This window comes from Salmo trutta, chromosome 40, assembly GCF_901001165.1.
Source record: "Salmo trutta chromosome 40, fSalTru1.1, whole genome shotgun sequence".
Classification (NCBI taxonomy): Eukaryota; Metazoa; Chordata; class Actinopteri; order Salmoniformes; family Salmonidae; genus Salmo; species Salmo trutta.
Window position 1 is genome coordinate 10396204 of NC_042996.1, and position 20196 is coordinate 10416399.

The window sequence follows — 20196 nt, forward strand, 5'->3', positions numbered from 1 at the left end:
TACAGCAAACTTGTGGAAGTTGGGAATTCGCTATGCAGCTCTATCGAAAGGTGTTGTATACGGCTCGAGAGAGCACTGATAAGTGAACTTTGGGAAGAGCGTTAAAGTCGCCCTTCAAGAAGTTGACGCCTGTGAAGTTATTCCTTTTTGAATTGGGTAAGTTTTTTTGTATTTCCGTCATAACGGACCAGTTTTTTTGGACTTTTACCGTCAATTGTATGGTTTACATTTAGTCTGCGCCATTGTATTATATATGGCCAATAACAGTAGTATTTCTATTAAATTAAATTGGAAAAACAATTGAAAACATTTGACACCAACTTTCTTGGAAAGTTATTTTCTCATTGAGTTAGGATACTGCTGTGCACAGCTATCAGTACGTTATCAGTTGATGAGACCGCGAAAACGTTGGCACGCTCAGGAAACAATGAATGGGCAACAGTTTGATACATTGAATACATTTTGACCTTTACCACAACTCTTGATTATGGTTACAGTGTAGCAATAAGCAATAACATCATCACTAATATTAAAGTGTTGCATACCACTGAAGCTTTTACATAATGGTCAGTGGTGTAAAGTACTTGAAAGTATATTTGAAAGTAGCGTTGCCACTTAACGCTACTTTTCTTGTGAGGTATCTGTACTTTTACTATTTATATTTTTGACAACTTTTTTTACTTCACCACATTCCTAAAGAAAATTATACTTTTTACTCCATACATTTTCCCTGACACCCAAAATTACTCGTTACATTTTGAATGCTTAGCAGGACAGTAAAATGGTCTAGTTAACACAGTTATCAAGAGAACATTCTCTGTCATCTCTACAGCGTCTGATGTGGCAGACTCACTAAACACGTGCTTCATTTGGAAATGATCTCTGAGTGTTCGTGTGCTTCTGGCTATCTGTAAATACAAAATAAAACGGTGCCGTCTGGTTTGCTTAATATAAGGAATTTGAAGTGATTTATACTTTCACTTTGATACTTAAGTATATTTTAGCAATTACACGTACGTTTGTTAAGTATATTTAAAACCCAATACTTTTAGACTTTTACTCAAGTATGATTTTACTTTAAGTTGTCATTTTCTATTAAGGTATCTTTACTTTTATTTAAGTATGACAATTGGGTACTTTTCCCACCACTACATATGGTATGCACACCTTAGGTAGGTAGGTCAACGTTACCTTCAGTTCAGGTAATTTCATTAACTGTAGGCCTATTCACAAATGGGGGATTCATTCTCGCAATTGTGGGAGACATGGACACTTTACCAAGTTAATTCCACAGCGAAAACATCACAGTTGCAATGGTGAAAAAAAATTGTTTATCTAGAGCGCATGCCAAATTCATTCATAGTTTTTTTATTTAAGGGCTCATAGTTTTATTTGGTATTACTCTGTAGTCTTAAGTTGTCCAGGAAAGAGCGCTCCTTCCTGAGATATTGTCTGTGTCCTGGCTCTTGGCTATCTCTCTGTGTCTTGGGTTCTGGGGGGAGCATAACAAAGGATTTACTCTGAGACAAAGACCTTGGTTCAGTCTGCTGCGCTCAGACCAATTACTTTATTTTAGATTATATTTAACAAAAAAATGACATGTCCTAAGGATAGCATGCAGTCACATGTAGTGTATCCAATGACTGCAACATTATCAGGCAAGGTTAATCGTTTGAAATCTGTATCAGTGCTGCAAGACAACATATTCTTCACCACAAGTCCAGCTGAAAGTTGTTGTCCAAGCCAGGTACAGCCGTAAGGCCAGACTTCCAAGAGCTATAGTGACAGCTTTATGTTGACAACTGTGCCCTCCAACCTAGTACCAAGGAAACGATCAACTGGGTGTCTCCTTTTGAAGGTTTTTCAAGGAAATGTCAGTCTATTTCAGCATTATGTGCAGCATAGTTTTGACATTTTTAATTTCCTCATGCAGTGTGTCCTGTTAGTTGTTTGTCCCTCAGGCAGAGTTGAGTCAGTTCCAGCAGAGGAGGTGAAGTTCATTGATATAGCGTGGGTTGGTCCTAGTTTGTTGTGAAGGGCATAGAGCAAAGTATTTTAGCCTACAGCTCCTTCAGTTGAACACTGGATGAGTTATTTGACAGACCCAGCTATCCTAGCTATGTGAAGTAATAGATATCTAGTTTAAAAAAGCCTTCCTTCAGCTGCACCCATTCTACCAGATTTTGTCCTGAGGCCGTTCTCCACCATTCAGACCTACTTTCCCCACACGTTGACATTCCATCCGTACTTCTGGAGGACTACTCCTGCGGTGGCATATTCTGAGTGGTGGGACAGCTCCTGGGCGTGACTCTTGGTCAAACACTTAATGTTGAGAAACAGTTTGGGCCATTGCTGGGGTGGACCTGATCCTTGTACTTGACATTTTAACGTGAAGACTTTGTTTCGTTCATTGCATTTGTTGTTGAATTCTTATACACATATTTGCATTTACAGTAGCCTAAGGAATTCCTGATGGGAATAATGTGCTTTCTGTTCCCACTAAACCTCTTTGACAAGATCTTTGGCTTTTTTTTTAAATTAAGGATTCAAGCTTTTAAACCTCAAGTACTTTTAATTGTGCTCCTACATTTTTTCAACTTAGTTGAACACATGCTCCTTGTAAAAAGGTCAGCGTAGAGCCCTGAGTAGTAGCTGGGAAAACGGCAGTGTGACTGAAAGTTAGACCTTTCTCAAGCATGTGACAGGAAGGACTTCCTAACAGGACAAAGGTCATCCTGAGTGCAGGGATGCTTTGGGCAGCAGCTTTGTTCACTTTATAGCCTAGCCTAACTTCAGAGATGATTGCCTGTCTTATTTGTATTCAGTCATGCCAAGCTTTCAGGCCCTGCTTCAAAATCCATATTCATATTCAGTCTACAGTGGCAGATAGTCAAACATCTGCGCATCATAACTACAGCTAATGATGACTAGCCCCAGGACATACATAGGAAATCCATAATTAAACTGACATTCAGTTTCAGCGTGGCTATTAGTTGTGATGGTGTGTGTTTTTTATTGCTCAGTTCAGAATTGCAGTGTGTTGAATAATAACACCAGTCTGTTTGGAAGGGGTCTTTGAGGCCTACAAGTCACCACAACCAAGAGAACAACAAGGCCAGTCAGACATGTAGTAAGATGTCCAACACAGCATTTTCTCCCTGTACTCTGTCCTGCCTGTGACCTTGCCTAGTTGCCCCCAAGTGTGTGTTTGTCTGTAATTTAGTTGGGACATGCATTAAACGTCCATGCCTTGTGTTCTCTATCCCTCGCTTTCCATGTGACTGTGCAGGACAAAGAGCTGTTTGTGTGCCATGTCTACGGCCACCACGACCACAGGGGTGAAGTCCCAGCCTACTATTACTACTGCAACCTGACCTCACTCCAGACATGACAAAAGGACCATTAGACCTCTAAGGAAAATAATCATTCAAACAAGCCAAGTGGTTTGAAATAGTTGGATGCTGTTCAGGAATTGGTGCATGTTTAGTGTAGTTGTATGTTTTTGTTTTGCTTTACTTCCTGGCACTGAAGACTGAAAGCACCTGATATTGTGTTTTTAGGTGCTGTATGACCAAACCAACATCCAGTACTACTGTTAGGACATTCTTAATTTGTATGACTGAATCATTGTGCTATATGGGATATTTCAATTCTCTACCCTACTTTGACCCCCCTGTTAAACAACAGCTCACCAGCTGAAGGGGAGACAAGTGCATACGTCAGTTTAGTTCTGAAGCACAGCTGGAACTCTATAGCTATGTAGATATTAGAATGTGTGTGTGTGTGTGCATGTACGAGTGCTCGAGTGTGAGTGAGGCTCGTCAATGGGCCAAGCGGTGTGTTTTTCTTTTCGAATGAGTCGCCCCTCCCCCTCCATATCTCTACTGGTGGTCAAACTATGTAAATAAACTAAAATGACATCTACCCAATGATTTCAAAGGCAAACCTGAGACAAATGGGTTAGCCTTCGCTTACAATGCACACATTCAGTAATGAGGCCTTACTAGGAAAACATTCACGCAGAGAACCTTTTTCCCTAAGAGATTGAAATGTCTTTTTTTTCTAGTGGTAGACCTTAGTTTTGTCTGAGGACTTGGAAAGCTTTGATGCTTTGAAAAAGAAGAACCCGCTGGTTGTTCAGAGGAGTTTACACACAATACCCAGTGTAGTGGATTGGTTGTTATCTGTGAGATTATATTAGGGGAAACTCCATGGTAACAGAATTACGCTGACAGTCAGATGTTTCACTTTAAAATGTATACCAAACAAAAAGTAATGCATCTCAATTGAGAGGGTTTGGGATGAGTTGAACCGCAGCGTGAAGGAAAAGCAGCCAACAAGTGCTCATCATATGTGGGAACTCCTTCTAGACTGTTGAAAAGCATTCCAGGTGAAACTGGTTGATAGAATGCCAGGAGTGTACAAAGGTGTCAAGGAAAAGGGTGGCTACTTTGAAGAATCTCAAATATAAAAGAAATATTGCCTAACACTTTTTCCCCCATTGTTTTGATAGCTCCACTATTATTCTACAATGTAAAAAAAAAAAAAAAAACCTTGAATGAGTAGGTGTGTCCAAACTTTTGAGAGAGAGAAAAAATCAATCTGGAGGAGGTTTGAAGGAATCCAGGGGAGGGTGTCAGAGTGCTGGTCATACAGGTCACAGAGATGCTGGTGTCGGTTACTGAACTGACACATACTGAGCACTGCTCTGGAATGAAACAGTTTCAATGCCTTACCCACAGTAGAACTGTCTGTGTAGCCTAAAGCCCATGAGTTGCCATTACTGGCAGACAGTACTTTGCAAGGCTGCATAGATAAAATCTTTTTCTGTGGAGACTGTGGTTTTAAAACTTGTTTGGGTGAATCTGCCAGCCACTGATTGTTATAACAGCAATGGAAAACTCTTTGCTCTTCACCATAAAGTGGTACTTTACTGGTTCAGTGAGTCATTGTGAGTAGATGGGCTATGTGGTGTTAATTCCCACTACCCGTTTTAGCAAAGACACGCATTACAATTGTACTTGTTTTTCCATTGTGTCCATTGCGCTCTACTTTCAAAAGGTATGCTTCAGTTGATTTCATTAGGTCCAGATTTTAATATTAGATAAAGACCATGTTCTCAGCTATTATTTAAATGTAAACTGCCCCTTTTAGAACCAACTCATTAAGTCAACTCAGTTTTGGACGAGACTAAGTTTTTCACGACTTACTAGTGGGTTGGGTATGGATTACAATCATCATGCCCAGTGCCCTCTAACACAAGAAAAGCAGCTGTACTGATTAGAGGTTGACCGATTAATCGAAAGGGCCGATTTCAAGTTTTCATAACAATCGGTATTTTTTTGTTGTATTTTTTTTTATATTATAAATATTTTTTACCTAGGCAAGTCAGTTAAGAACACATTTCTTATTTTCAATGACGGCCTAGGAACGGTGGGTTAACTGCCTGGTTCAGGGGCAGAACGACAGATTTTTACCTTGTCAGCTTGGGGATTCAATCTTGCAACCTTACGGTTAACTAGTCCAACGCTCTAACCACCTGCTTTACATTGCACTCCATGTTTACATTGCTTTACATTGCCTGCCTGTTAACGCGAATGCAGTAAGAAGCCAAGGTAAGTTGCTAGCTAGCATTAAACTTATCTTATAAAAAAACAATCAATCAATCATAATCACTAGTTAACTACACATGGTTGATATTACTAGTTTATCTAGCCTGTCCTGCGTTGCATATAATCGATGCGGTGCGCATTCGCAAAAAGGACGGTCGTTGCTCCAACTTGTACCTAACCATAAACATCAATGCCTTTCTTAAAATCAATACACAAGTATATATTTTTAAACCTGCATATTTAGTTAATATTGCCTGCTAACATGAATTTCTTTTAACTAGAGAAAATGTGTCACCTCTGCAACAGAGTCAGGGTATATGCAGCAGTTTGGGCCGCCTGGCTCGTTGCGAACTGTGAAGACTATTTCTTCCTAACAAAGACAGCCAACTTCGCCAAACGGGAGATGATTTACAAAAGCGCATTTGCGTAAAAAGCACAATCGTTGCACGACTGTACCTAACCATAAACATCAATGCCTTTCTTAAAGTCAATACACAGAAGTATATATTTTTAAACCTGCATATTTAGCTAAAAGAAATCCAGGTTAGCAGACAATATTAACCAGATGAAATTATGTCACTTCTCTTCCGTTCATTGCACGCAGAGTCGGGGTATATGCAACAAGTTTGGGCCGCCTGGTTCGTTGCGAACTAATTTGCCAGAATTTTACGTAATTATGACATAACATTGAAGGTTGTACAATGTAACAGGAATATTTAGACTTATGGATGCCACCCGTTAGATAAAATACGGAACGGTTCCGTATTTCACTGAAAGAATAAACGTGATAGTTTCCGGATTCGACCATATTAATGACCTAAGGCTCGTGTTTCTGTGTTATTATGTTATAATTAAGTCTATGATTTGATAGAGCAGTCAGACTGAGCGATGGTAGGCACCAGCAGGCTCATAAGCATTCATTCAAAACAGCACTTTCGTGCGTTTTGCCAGCAGCCCTTCGCAATGCATTGCGCTGTTTATGACTTCAAGCCTGTCAACTCCCAAGATTAGGCTGGTGTAGCCGATTTTATGAAATGGGTAGCTAGTTAGCGGGTGCGCGCTAATAGCGTTTCAAACGTCACTCGCTCTGAGACTTGGAGTCGTTGTTTCCCTTGCTCTACATGGGTAACGTTGCTTCGAGGGTGGCTGTTGTCGATGTGTTCCTGGTTTGAGCCCAGGTAGGAGCGAGGAGAGGGACGGAAGCTATACTGTTACACTGGCAATAGTAAAGTGCCTATAAGAACATCCAATAGTCAAAGGTATAAGAAATACAAATCGTATAGAGAGAAATAGTCCTATAATAACTACAACCTAAAACTTCTTACCTGGGAATATTGAAGACTCATGTTAAAAGGAACCACCAGCTTTCATATGTTCTGAGCAAGGAACTTAAACTTTAGCTTTCTTACATGGCACATAAGGCCCTTTTACTTTCTTCTCCAACAGTTTGTTTTTGCATTATTTAAACCAAATTGAACATGTTTCATTAGTTTTGAGGCTACATTTATTTTATTGATGTATTATTAACTTTAAATAAGTGTTCATTCAGTATTGTTGTAATTGTCATTATTACAAATATTATTTTTAAATCGGCCGATTTAATCGGTATCGGCTTTTTTGGGTCCTCCAATAATCTGTATCGGCGTTGAAAAATCATAATCGGTCGACCTCTAGTACTGATTGCGCTCCATCAGCTGCCCACGCTGTATCCAATCATAGCAACCAGAACCTCCAGACAGTGAGACAGACCTGCCCATTACACAGTGCCTCAGACTGGTTTACATAAGACCACACATTATGTTGAAATAACCCTTGGCCCTAAACCCTTTATGGAGTGGCCATTTCCTGATGTGTTTGGTGTCAGTCATTCAAGTCTGACACTTTTTTGGGCAAAATGAGAATTGAGACAAACAGAGCGCTCTTGATATAGTGTATTATCAATATTCCAAAACCCATTGGCGAGCATCTTGTATCGCCGTGTGATCTGTTTTGTAACATGATTCCCTATGAAACACTGCCAGACAGACTCACATTCTGGTAATAGATGTTGAGAAAGGTGTTAAAAAAAAATTTAACGGCACCGGAGCGTACATCTCGCCAGTGACTTAATAAGCTGAATGTGGCTCACTGTACCTGCTAGCTACTACCTGTTATGTAGCTTCATTGACAAACACAGAGTTGAAACTTAGCTAGCGAGTGATTTTTGGGCACTGATAAACAGCGTGTAGCTTGTGCTTTAGGGCGATTCCACGGTAACAGAATCAAGCTTTGACTCTGGCATACATTTTAAATTAAAGAAACAACCGGAAACCATTGATTTTCAAAGTTTAACAAACCATACAACTCTATGCACAAGGACTACTTTGAACAACTTCTACAGTAAAATGTACAAAATTGAATTTATTTTAGGAACTGTGTAGATGCAAATCTGGGTAGCCATTTGATTAGCTGTTCAGGAGTCTTATGGCTTGGGGGTAGAAGCTGTTTAGAAGCCTCTTGGACCTAGACTTACCGCACGGCGAGCGGTACCGGAGCGTGATCAGAACATTTTATCACTAGGGTGGCTGGAGTCCTTGACAATTTTTAGGGCCTTCCTCTGACACTGCCTGGTATAGAGGTCCTGGATAGCAGGAAGCTTGGCCCCGGTGATGTACTGGGCCATACGTACTACCCTCTGTAGTGCCTTGCGGTCGGAGGCCGAGCAGTTGCCATACCAGGCAGTGATGCAACCCGTCAGGATGCTCTTGATGGTGCAGCTGTAAAACCTTTTGAGGATCTGAGGACCCATGTCAAATCTTTTCAGTCTCTTGAGGGGAAATAGGTTTTGTCATGCTCTCTTCACGACTGTCTTGGTGTGTTTGGACCATGTTAGTTTGTTGGTGATGTGGACGCTAAGGAACTTGACGCTCTCAACCTGCTCCACTACAGCCCGTCGATGAGAATGTGGGCATGCTCAGTCCTCCTTTTCCGGTAGTCCACAATCATCTCCCTTGTCTTGATCACGTTCATGGAGAGATTGTTGTCCTGGCACCACACGGCCAGGTCTCTGACCTCTCTATAGTCTCATCGTTGTCGGTGATCAGGCCTACCACTGTCATCGGCAAACTTAATGATGGTGTTGGAGTCGAGCCTGGCCAATGTAGTTGTGAGTGAACAGGGAGTACAGTAGGGGACTGAGCATGCACCCCTGGGTGGCCCCCGTGTTGAGGGTCAGCGTGGCGGATGTGTTCTCTACCCTTACCACCTGGGGGCGGCCCGTCAGGAAGTCCAGGATCCAGTTGCAGAGGGAGGTGTTTAGTCCCAGGGTCCTTAGCTTATTGATGAGCTTTGAGGGCACTATGGTGTTGAACGCTGAGCTGTAGTCAATGAATAGCATTCTCACAGGTGTTCCTTTTTGTCCAGGTGGGAAAGGGCAGTGTAGAGTGCAATAGAGATTGCATCATCTGTGGATCTGTTAGGGCGGTATGCAAATTGGAGTGGGTCTAGGGTTTCTGGGATAATGGTGTTGATGTGAGCCATGACCAGCCTTTCAAAGCACTTCATGGCTACAGATGTGAGTGCTACTGGTCGGTAGTCATTTAGGCAGGTTACCTTAGTGTTCTTGGGCACAGGGACTATGTTGGTCTGCTTGAAACATGTTGGTATTACAGACTCCGACTGGGAGAGGTTGAAAATGTCAATGAAGACACTTGCCAGTTGGTCAGCGCATGCTCGGAGTACAGGTCCTGGTAATCCATCTGGCCCAGCGGCCTTGTGAATGTTGACCTGTTTAAAGGTCTTACTCACATCGGCTGCAGAGAGCGTGATCACACAGTCGGCCGGAACAGCTGATGCTCTAATGCATGTTTCAGTGTTGCTTGCCTCAAAGTGGACATATAAATGATTCTGCTCATCTGGTAGGTTCGTGTCACTGGGCAGCTCTCGGCTGTGCTTCCCTTTGTAGTCTAATAGTTTGCAAACCCCGCCACATCCGAGCGTCGGAGCCAGTGTAGTACGATTCGATCTCAGTCCTGTATTGACTCTTTGCCTGTTTGATGGTTCGTCGGAGGGCATAGCAGGACTTCTTATAATCTTCCAGGTTAGAGTCCCGCTTCTTAAAAGCGGCAGCTTTGCCCTTTAGCTCAGTGCGAATGTTGCCTGTAATCCATGACTTCTGGTTGGGGTATGTACGTACAGTCACTGTGGGGACGATGTCCTCGATGCACTTATTGATAAAACCAGTGACTGATGCGGTGTACTCCTCAATGCCATTGGATGAATCCCGAAACATATTTGTCTGTGTTAGTGAAAAAGTCCTGTAATTTAGCATCTGCTTCATCTGACCACTTTTTTTTATAGACCAAGTCACTTGTGCTTCCTGCTTTAATTTTTGCTTGTAAGCAGGAATCAGGAGGATAGAGTTAGTCAGATTTGCCAAATGGAGGGAGAGTTTTGTACGCGTCTCTGTGTGGAGAAAAGGTGGTCTAGAATTATTTCCCCCCCCCTCTGGATGCACATTTAACATGCTGATAGAAATGAGGTAAAACTGATTTAAGTTTCCCTGCATTAAAGTCCCCTGACACTAGGGGCGTCATATCTGGATGAGTGTTTTCCTGTTTGCTTATGGCGGAATACAGCTCATTGAGTGCAGTTTTAGTGCCAGCCTTGGTCTGTGGTGGTATGTAGACAGCTACAAAAATGCAGATGACAACTCTCTAGGTAGATAATGTGGTCTACAGCTTATCATGAGATACTCTACCTTGGGCGAGCAAAACATTTGGATATCGTGCACCAGCTATTGCTTACAAATATGTATAGGCCCCCACCCAGTGTCTTACCAGAGGCTGCTGTTCTGTCCTGTCGATGGTATATAACCTGCCAGCTGTATGTTCTTAATGTCGTCATTCAGCCACGACTTGGTGAAACATAAGATATTCATTTTTAATGTTCCATTTGTAGAATGTGCTTTCAGTTCGTTCCATTTATTTTCCAGCGATTGAATGTTAGCTAGCAGAATGGAAGGAAAGGGCAGTTTAGCCACTTGTCGCCTGATCCTCACATGGCATCCTGATCTCTTTCCTCGAAACCTACATTTCCTTTTCCAGCGAATCATGGGGATCTGGGCCTGGTCGGGTGTCCGTAGTATATCCCTCATGTCTGACTCATTGCAAAAGGGTTTTCTAATGATCAATTCAATTCGTTTAAAAGAAATTATCAACTTGGATTAGCTAACACAACGTGCCATTGGAACACAGGAGTGATGGTTGCTGATAATGGGCCTCTGTACGCCAATGTACATATTCCATAAAGAATCAGCCGTTTCCTATTACAATAGTCATTTACAACATTAACAATGTCTACACTGTATTTCCGATCAATTTGATGCTATTTTAATGGACAAAAAAATGCTTTTCTTTCAAAAACAAGGACATTTCTAAGTGACCCCAAACTTTTGAACGGTAGTGTACGTTATATAGGTATGCACATCGGCGTTAAACTAGACATTGGGCCGATGCCGGCATTTTTAGCTAATATCGGCCAATTCCGATATGTTCACCGATATGTCGTGCATCGGAAATGCATAATTATGGAAATGAATTTCATGTTTCACAGGTTTGGACAGGAGCTCAGTTGAGTACAATACAGCAGAGTAGAATAAGGTAGAGTACAGCTCAATACAATATACTACTGTACTTTACTCACTGTACTATCCAAACTTGTGAATAAATGTCTATGATGGGTTCAGATTTGGTCCGGTCCATCTGTGGACGTTAACATCAGGCCTGGGTGGACTGACCGAATTTCAACTATTTTTCAACGTCCGGTGTCGGTCAGTACACAGAGGGTGAGGATGCCTGGTTAAAGTAAATGGAAGGAGTGGGAGCTCATAGGTAGGTGTCATAGGGCGGCGCACAAGGGTTTTACGGAGACTGAGAGATTGTCCAGACTGACTGTTGTAACTCTCTTGGTTTGACCACCAGTCAACAGAAAGACAAAACAGTTATGAGCTGAACATAACTGTATGCCAATAGGAGGACAGTAGCAGGTGTTCCAACTGTGGTTTGTGACTTACAATTTCTCATTGTAGCCAATTCAGTTGCAGTAATTCCTTAGCTTGCTTTGGGTAATTACGTTAACAATTTGGTAATGGAATTCCGAGTTTTAATCACTTAATGATTTTTCTGCTATCAATTTTAATTATGAACTTATTGGTAGGTCTAACATTTACTTGTTACTTCTGTGAACTTTCATTATCCTCCCTCATGAGGGGGAGAGATTTGAAAATATCTCAGTTTCATTTGTTTTAAGGAATTGCAAGGCACAATATTTCTTAAACTTGGAGGTAAAAAATGTATCCAAAACTAAATATGTGTTGATATTCGTTGGCAGGGGACTTTATGTCAACATAATTGTGTTTTGATGTATTTCTGATTACCTTTTTAAGACTTTTTCTGGTAGATGTTTTCTAAGACCATGTTTCCATCTGTTAATCCAGAAATCAAATGCTTTACTTTTGCCAAATTTAAGATGGAAAATGTTTATGCCTTCATTTCACGAAAATATAGACTCTTAGCTTTCATTTGACACACAATTTGATATGCACCTATGAACTTCAGATGTTGGTGCTCATGGGTCCGTTTCGATTGAAATTTATGTACGATAGTTTGACAGCTTGCAGATGAGGACGTTGTAGACCTGTTCTAAGAAATCAGTCCTGAGCACACAGCCAGACTTTCCCCGACTTGCAATGCACTGACTAGTTTTTAATGCAACTTTTTTACTTGAGAAATACTGCACCAAACACCTTAGCTAGATTTCAAATTGTGCGACTAAGACCTCCTCTGCACAAACATCTTAATTATAGATTTCTTGATTCATCTCAGTCATTCCGACTATTTTAAAGAAGTGGCTATGTTGTTGCTACGGTGACTCATGAGGGCCAAACAGTACCTGCCAGGGTACGATATGTGAATATAACACACCCACAAGACAACTCTGGTTTGGCTTCAGTCATGGCCGCAAACTTTTTTTTTTTTTTTACAAGCAATCTTCAAAACAAGGCCAAATCCGGAAGTGCAGTTGCCCATTTAATGTATTTACATCACATGTTGACTGTTATGGTCTCTCCCTATTAATTATCAGTCATGTGAGACTGGAATAATACTCATATTCTGATCCAGAATGTACCATTTAATTTACTGTGACCTCAAGCTACGAGAGAGAAGCAGAAGGGGTAAAAGAGGATGAAAGTTGAAGAAGTTGTATGATATCTTGGTAAATTTACTGATCTTTAATCTTTGATTGAAACTTTTGTACAAAATCCTGTGTCTCGAAGGAGTAGACCTACTGAATTATTATGTTAAAGGAACTAAAGCTTGACTGCTTTAGTGCCTTACCTCTACCCTTTCTTTATGCTCCTTATTAGTTTCATTTTACTATCCCAGAGAGGGAACATTCATGTTTGGATTCTTAAACTGCTGTTTCAGTTAGAAACACAACCACGCTTTGGGTTTCCCTCTTGGGACGTGAGACAGACGGCTGACCAAATAAAGCTGCCTCCCTTCCTAGAGTGGGATGGCTCTCCATCAGAAGGAAATGCCTTGGGAGGAAAAATGAATGGTACTAAAGGCGTCACCATGTTTCAGTTCGGCTGGCGCCTAGCCAAACTCGGCTAACCGAAGAAAGAGCGGCAATAGTGTCCATTTTGAGATGCTGTAGCCAGTATACACTTCCTCAGAATTAATGTAAGATACCTCAAATCTGTCATTAGTTTTGAAGTTTTTCCCGAAGAGATCTTAGTTGCTCAATTTTACATCTAACTAAGATGTTTGGTGCAGTATTTTTCAGCTGAAGAAGTCAGCAAATAATTAATCTTGACGATAATGTCGTTCAGATTATTTCAGTTGTAATGTCCAGTGAACATTGATTCTGCTTTATGGGGCTTTTTGAAGGGTGTGAACCATCCAAGACAATTATGTGGGCAGCTTTATAAAATGGGAATTGTTTTCTACTGGAAAATGTTTGTTTGCGCAACTCCCTTTTCAGTGGCACTTCTATCGCTGGCACAATGAATCATTGTTTATTGAGTAGTGCAGCTGTATAGCAAGGTGAATGTGAGCCTATTTTGGAGGGAGTATTACCCATGTAGCCTAAAGGGCCCATGATGGAAGTGAGTGACCGGACACAATGCCCTCAGTGTTGAATGTGCAGGCTCCCTCTCCCTGCCTCTAATAAAGGACCAATGAGGCTATAAGAGCCCCTCCAACCCTGAGTTATGCTGCCCTTCTGCCCTGGATAAGGAGAGGGCTCTCATTACCCTCCAATTCAATTGACTTTGCGTCGGGATGATTTCATATCCTCTCAGGCTATTTTACATTTCTCATTCAGATTGTACATTTGTTTCCGTGAATTCAATATGTAATATAACGTTAGGCCTACCATGAAAGTGAAGTTATCTGGTCCGTTTAAGTGATTGAGCTGCATGTGACATCCTGGGGTCAGGAGGCTGGGAGTGATGCTTTGTTATGGAAGCTTGGATTTCCAGTCAAGCCAACACACTGTGGGGAGAGATCCCTGGTAGAATGGCACCATTATTCCAGATAAGAGCCAACTCTCAATCCCCATGACTGGTCTCAGTGAATCTTTGCTGGGGTGAGAAATCACTCTGTTATGGTTTTGCCTCTGAGAGCTCCTCATTGTTTTTGACTCGCATGTTGTGGTTACTTACAGTTCACTTCATTCGCAATGCCATGGTCCTAGATTCCTTTCTGGTTTTGATTCCAGTGGCACTGATCAATTGTTTTTACCTAGACAGTCAATATCAACTAAGAGCATTGGCCTACATTGGAAATCTCCATATGCCAATGTTGGGTAACAGCCTGGCAGTTTACAATCACCTTATCCTCTCTCTTCATTAGGTGGCCCAGTTTCCCAACACCTGCTCCATGGAAACACCCAATAGGCCCCAAACTATTTCCAAGTAAACACCCAGTCATAGGCTTGAGCCTTGACCCCATTATTCAAATTAATTGCTGAGGGCTGTGTGGTCATCAATGGGGAAGTTGAGGCACAAAAATGGCCAACAACTTCAGGCCACCAGATTTACAGTATAGGAGAATGCATGTATGGTAGGAGTAAAGCTGTTGACTCTGAGGTAGGAGGCTACGACACATTTGATTCAGCCAAGGCATCGGGGGAGAAATACAACAGTCAATGTCATCATACAGCCATGAATATTCATGATGGATAATATATTCTTTAGAAACCTTTCAATTGGATGTATTGTTTTTAAATAAAACAATTTAAATGAGGAATATGATTTCATATTCATTCAAATGTACCAGGGACACCATAATGCCCCCAAACAAAAAAATACCAGACAATTGGGCTCCAATTTCCTGTTTAGCGAGCTTATCAAACAGATGGAGACAATCCTTTTCCACGGTTCCTCTGCCATGCATTGTAATTACACTTGATCACACAAGACATGGGAATTCACTAATGTCCCATTCACATGGAGGGAGAAAATCCTTCATCTTATTTGCAGTTTCATTCTACAACTAACTGTAGGCTAGAACATTAGTCTTATTACTCAAGAAGTGGCTTACAAATTAAGGTGCATAGAAACGCCTTTTTTCAAATATTACTGTAATTATCACTAAAGTTGTAAAATCTGCTAGTGTTGTATTGTAGGGGGTCCTGACTCTTGGGTGGTCTCTGTCCTCTTTAGTTCTGTCTGTGTGTAATGTGTAGACTTGAACTTCCCAGGGGGTTAATGTAATTTACTGCTCAAGTTTTAAAAGCCTTTGAAATGCCATACATTTTCGGACTGATGTTTTTACAAGCACATCGTCTAACTTGTACTGTAGTCTTCTGGGCAATGGCTGTAGTCTTCTGGGCAATGGCTGTAGTCTTCTGGGCAATGGCTGTTGAGGTGTCATTGGTCTTTTACTTGACACTTCTGTTTTCTTTCAGATTCACAGTGGGGAGGGGGGGGGGTGAAGATGATGTCTGACGCCAGCGAGATGTTGGCAGCCGCCTTGGAGCAAATGGATGGGATCATAGCAGGTAATGTGCAAAACTCACTCGCACTCACATTTTGAACTGTGGGGCTGATCCCCTCAAATATTTACATAAATGCCTCTTAAATAAGCCCCTGATATCTATCCTCAGGACTAGGGTTCCCATGCTGCTGCTCTTAGGATGTGGCTGTGGTACTGGTTTGGGATGTTTCCCAGTGCAGTCCTCCAATGTGAGAAAGCAAGACGTTCCATTATTTCAGCAGTGATGGAAACAAATGATTATTCAAGGCCTACTGCTAGTATGATTTACAGGCATTGCGTGCCTCATCCATGGCCTGAAGGGAGGGTGGCACGCCCATGGGGATGGAAATCCTACGTCTTCCATCTGTATTGTATTTTACAGTTTTCTATATTTATTGTAGTGGTCATGTACGTTGCTCAGTTCATAAGAGCATGGCACTAGCAACACAAGAGTTGTGGGTTTCGATTCCCACTTGGGTCACATACCAAATATGTGGACTGTAGTCACTTTGGATAAAAGTGTCTGCTATGTAAATGGAATACTACGGTATTACAGTACTGTATTGGCAGATGCAATTTTTGTAGAGCAGTGTGACCCCAGCAAATACATTTTGGATACAGGTTTACTGTATAAGGGATGCGTTTCTTGTTTTGGACTTTCTGAAATATTTGCATATTGGTATTGTATTACTGCACTGTAGGAGCTAGAAATACAAGCATTTCACTGCACCTGCTGTAACATCTGCTAATCTGTGTACGCAACCAATAAACTTTAATTTGTTACATACATTCTGTAGTTGACAAACCATGTAAAATCTATAGCTTTACCAAACGTTAAGTGGTCATCAATTAAAGACAGTCAGATTAAGTAATTATAAAATGTATTTTAAGCAAATAGAATCATATCAAAAGTAATGTGAACATTGCATTGTGAAAGGCAATAACTTTATATGAACATGGGCTCCCGAGTGGCACAGTGGTCTAAGGCACTGCATGAGACGTCACTACAGACACCCTGGTTCGAATCCAGGCTGTATCACAACCGGCCGTGATTGGGAGTCCAATAGTGTCGGCACACAATTGTCCCAGCGTCGTTCGGCTGGTGTAGGCCGTCATTGTAAATAAGAATTTGTTCTTAACTGACGTGCCTAGTTAAATAAACATGAATTGCAATATGAAACATGTACTTAGTCAATTGTAAATGTGCTTCGTTTTGAAACAACTGCCTTTATGATTTCTGTTTTGAGTTTTGTACTAAGAGTTGTGAATGTACCACGTTCTGAGTGATAATTGCACCAAAGCAATAAAAAAAATGGTACAAGTCAGACACTAGAGGGAAGTTTTGGACCTATTATTTTTTTTTGATGGTAGATGAGCAGAGGGGACAGCTTTATGAGCCCAGGCTTTTCCACTGACTTGTTTAATTTATAGAATTGACCTTTCCAAGAGGGATGGCTGATCACATGACATCCTCTAGCCCCTGTTACCACAGAAACCACCGAGTTCACTCTCTCCCTGGCTGCCTTTTAGGGAAGACTTGTTTATTTATTTATCCCAATATTTATTTTTCTCTTCTACATTTCTGTGAATGTTGACCTTTTGGAGCCGGTTGACAGATGCTGTCGAGCAGATTATTGTACACGCTGGAAACATGGCATTTCCAAGTCCAACAAATAAGCTTCCGCTCAGGCCTCTTGCACCCAACATTAATTTTGAATCGATATCTAATCTGTTTTTCTTTTGCTTTTAAAATGTGTGGTATGTGATTATTATATATTTTTTTGTTTTCAGCACACATTCAGAAATCTACATCTGTAGCGCATCACATGGGTCAATGACATCACACCTGGTGATACTGCCTTTCATCCTCCTCGTTGAAGGGAATTAGGATGGGAGAGGCTCAAACTTCTAACCACAGGGCTAAAACTATAGATGTACCAGTCAAAAGTGTGGACACACCTACTCATTCAAGGGTTTTTCTTTATTTTTACTATTGTCTACATTGTAGAATAATAGTGAAGACATCGAAACTATGAAATAACACCTATAGAATCAGTAACCAAAAAAGTGTTAAACAAATCATGTTATATTTTAGATTCTTCAAAGTAGCCACCCTTTGCCTTGATGACAGCTTTGCACACTCTTGGCATTCTCACAACCAGCTTCATCTGGAAGGATTTTCCAACAGTCTTGAAGGAATTCCCACATATGCTGAGCACTTGTTGGCTGCTTTTCCTTCACTCTGAGGTCCGACTCATCCCAAACTATCTCAATTCGGTTGAGGTCGGGTGATTGTGGAGGCCAGCTCATCTGATGCAGCACCCCATCACTCTCCTTGGTCAAATAGCCCTAACACAGCCTGGAAGTGTGTTGGGTCATTGTCCTGTTGAAAAACAAATAATAGTCCCACTAAGCGCAAAACAGATGGGATGGTGTATCACTGCAGAATGCTGTGGGAGCCATGCTGGTTAAGTGTGCCTTGAATTCTAAATAAATCACAGAAGGTGTCACCAGCAAAGCACCATCACACCACCACGCTTCATGGTTGATGTTGAGATGTGTCTGTTACTTGAACTCTGAAGCATTTATTTGGGCTGCAACTTCTGAGGCTGGTAACTCTAATGAACTTATCCTCTGCAGCAGAGGTAACTCTGGGTCTTCCTTTCCTGTGGCGGTCCTCATGAGAGCCAGTTTCATCATAGTGCTTGATGGTTTTTGCGACTGCACTTGAAGAAACTTTCGACATTTTAGACATTTCCCGATTGACTGACCTTCATGTCTTTAAGTAATGATGGACTGTCGTTTTCTCTTTGCTTATTTGAGCTGTTCTTGCCATAATATGGACTTAGCCCTATTTGGTAAAATACTATCTTCTGTATACCACCCTTACCTTGTCACAACACAACTAATTGGCTCAAACGCATTAGGAAGGAATTTGTGGAATTTCTTTAACTTCTAACAAGGCACAACCTGTTAATTGAAATGCATTCCAGGTGACTACCTCATGAAGCTGGTTGAGAGAATGCCAAGAGTGTGCAAAGGATGGCTATTTGAATAATCTCATGGTTACTACATGATTCCACATGTGTAATTTCATAGTTTTGATGTCTTCACTATTATTGTACAATATAAAGAGAACTCCTTGAATGAGTAGGTGTGTCCAAACTTTGGACTGGTACTGTATATCTATGCTTCTAACTTCCTTATTTGTTCTTAACCACCCCTCTCCTAAACCTTGGCCTCAACAGGCTCCAAGGCCATGGGCTACTCCAATGGGCTATTTGACTGCCAGTCGCCCACTTCTCCCTTCCTGGGAAGCCTGCGGGCGCTGCACCTGCTGGAGGACCTGCGGGCAGCGCTGGAGATGATGGACCAGGATGAGAGGGAGGGCCTCCGCTGCCAGGTCCCTGACACCACCGCTGACGGCCTAGTGGAGTGGCTGCAGCAGGGACAACTGGTAGGTAACTCCCGCTGTTCTCTTACTATTGCAAATGCAAACACTATTAATGTTAGTCAGTATTTTTACTATTGTTGAAGACATGCTCTGGAACTAAGTATTTGTTAAACCTGTTAAATATGTAGTTCATACATGCAGAATTACTGTCTTAGCTCAATCGGCCATGAAATCCCTGTCTTGAAAGCAACTGTTTTTTGGGAAGGAGTGCTGCTCTATATTCCCTTCATTTTCCCCGTCATGGACCAGCCTCCTAGCAATTCCAGTTCTAGACAATTAGCTTCAGCCCTTTGCCATTTGAGTGGCAGCTAGTTAGATGCACACACAGCAGAGAGCGCAATGATGTCGTACATAAACTTTTGGCTCGTGAGCGCTACTTTAAGAACGGTTGGCTAAAAAGTATACAGAAGTACCGGAGAATCTCTTTAATGCCTGAGATATTCAGAATTTGAGTGTAATCATGGAAAATGTATTGCTGAAGCGTATTCCACACATGAAGATCAAAGTACTTTTATTTAGACTAGATTCCTTTTGCGTGATTGCATAGGCAGTGGTCTGCTTTGTCTTCACAGCCTTACCTGTTATTTATACCATGATTCCTTTGATTGTATGGCTATTGTGTGATGACATGCTTTGTGAGTGATGAAGTGTCTCTGGAGCGGTGTCTGAAATGGTTTCCATCCTCTTCACTGTTTTCCTCCCCCCTCAAGCCCTTTCTTTCCCTGTGTGAAATATGTTTACTTTTTGATTCAATTTCCACTTTAGTCACACACAAAGCACTTGCATGTGAGAACCCTATCGACCCTCACGTGTCTCTCAAATAACATGCATTTCGCGTGTCACCGGCCTCTTTTTTTTTTTTTTCCCCCAGGGAAAAATCATGTGATGTTTTTCAATGTAGGGATGCTATGACACCTGAATGCTGTATGCTGCCCTTTGAGATTGAGTGGTACATCATCTTCTGTATGACTGGAGGCTGCTCTATTCCTAGGGTCAGGAGTCTTTCCTGGTATGGTGATATGGTCAGGAATAACTCTTTGCCCTATCTATGGCCTCTCTAAGCCCTTGGCGATCAGCCGTCTGATGATAGCCTTGGTTGTTTGTGATT

General features: G+C 41.5%; 1 protein-coding gene across 2 annotated transcripts in view; it reads left to right on the forward strand.

The window, feature by feature from the left end:
* Positions 1–12: 12 nt before the first annotated feature.
* Positions 13–20196, forward strand: part of LOC115180014 (liprin-beta-1) — a 33393-nt gene continuing 13209 nt past the window's right edge. Inside the window, exons 1-3 of one of the 2 annotated variants that reach the window (XM_029741869.1) lie at positions 13–156; positions 15567–15659; positions 18883–19091. In XM_029741869.1, the coding sequence (XP_029597729.1) occupies positions 15596–15659; positions 18883–19091 (273 nt within the window). In that variant the 5' untranslated portion in view covers positions 13–156; positions 15567–15595. The remainder of the gene's footprint in view (positions 157–15566; positions 15660–18882; positions 19092–20196) is intronic. The other variant, XM_029741870.1, reaches the window with a different exon arrangement.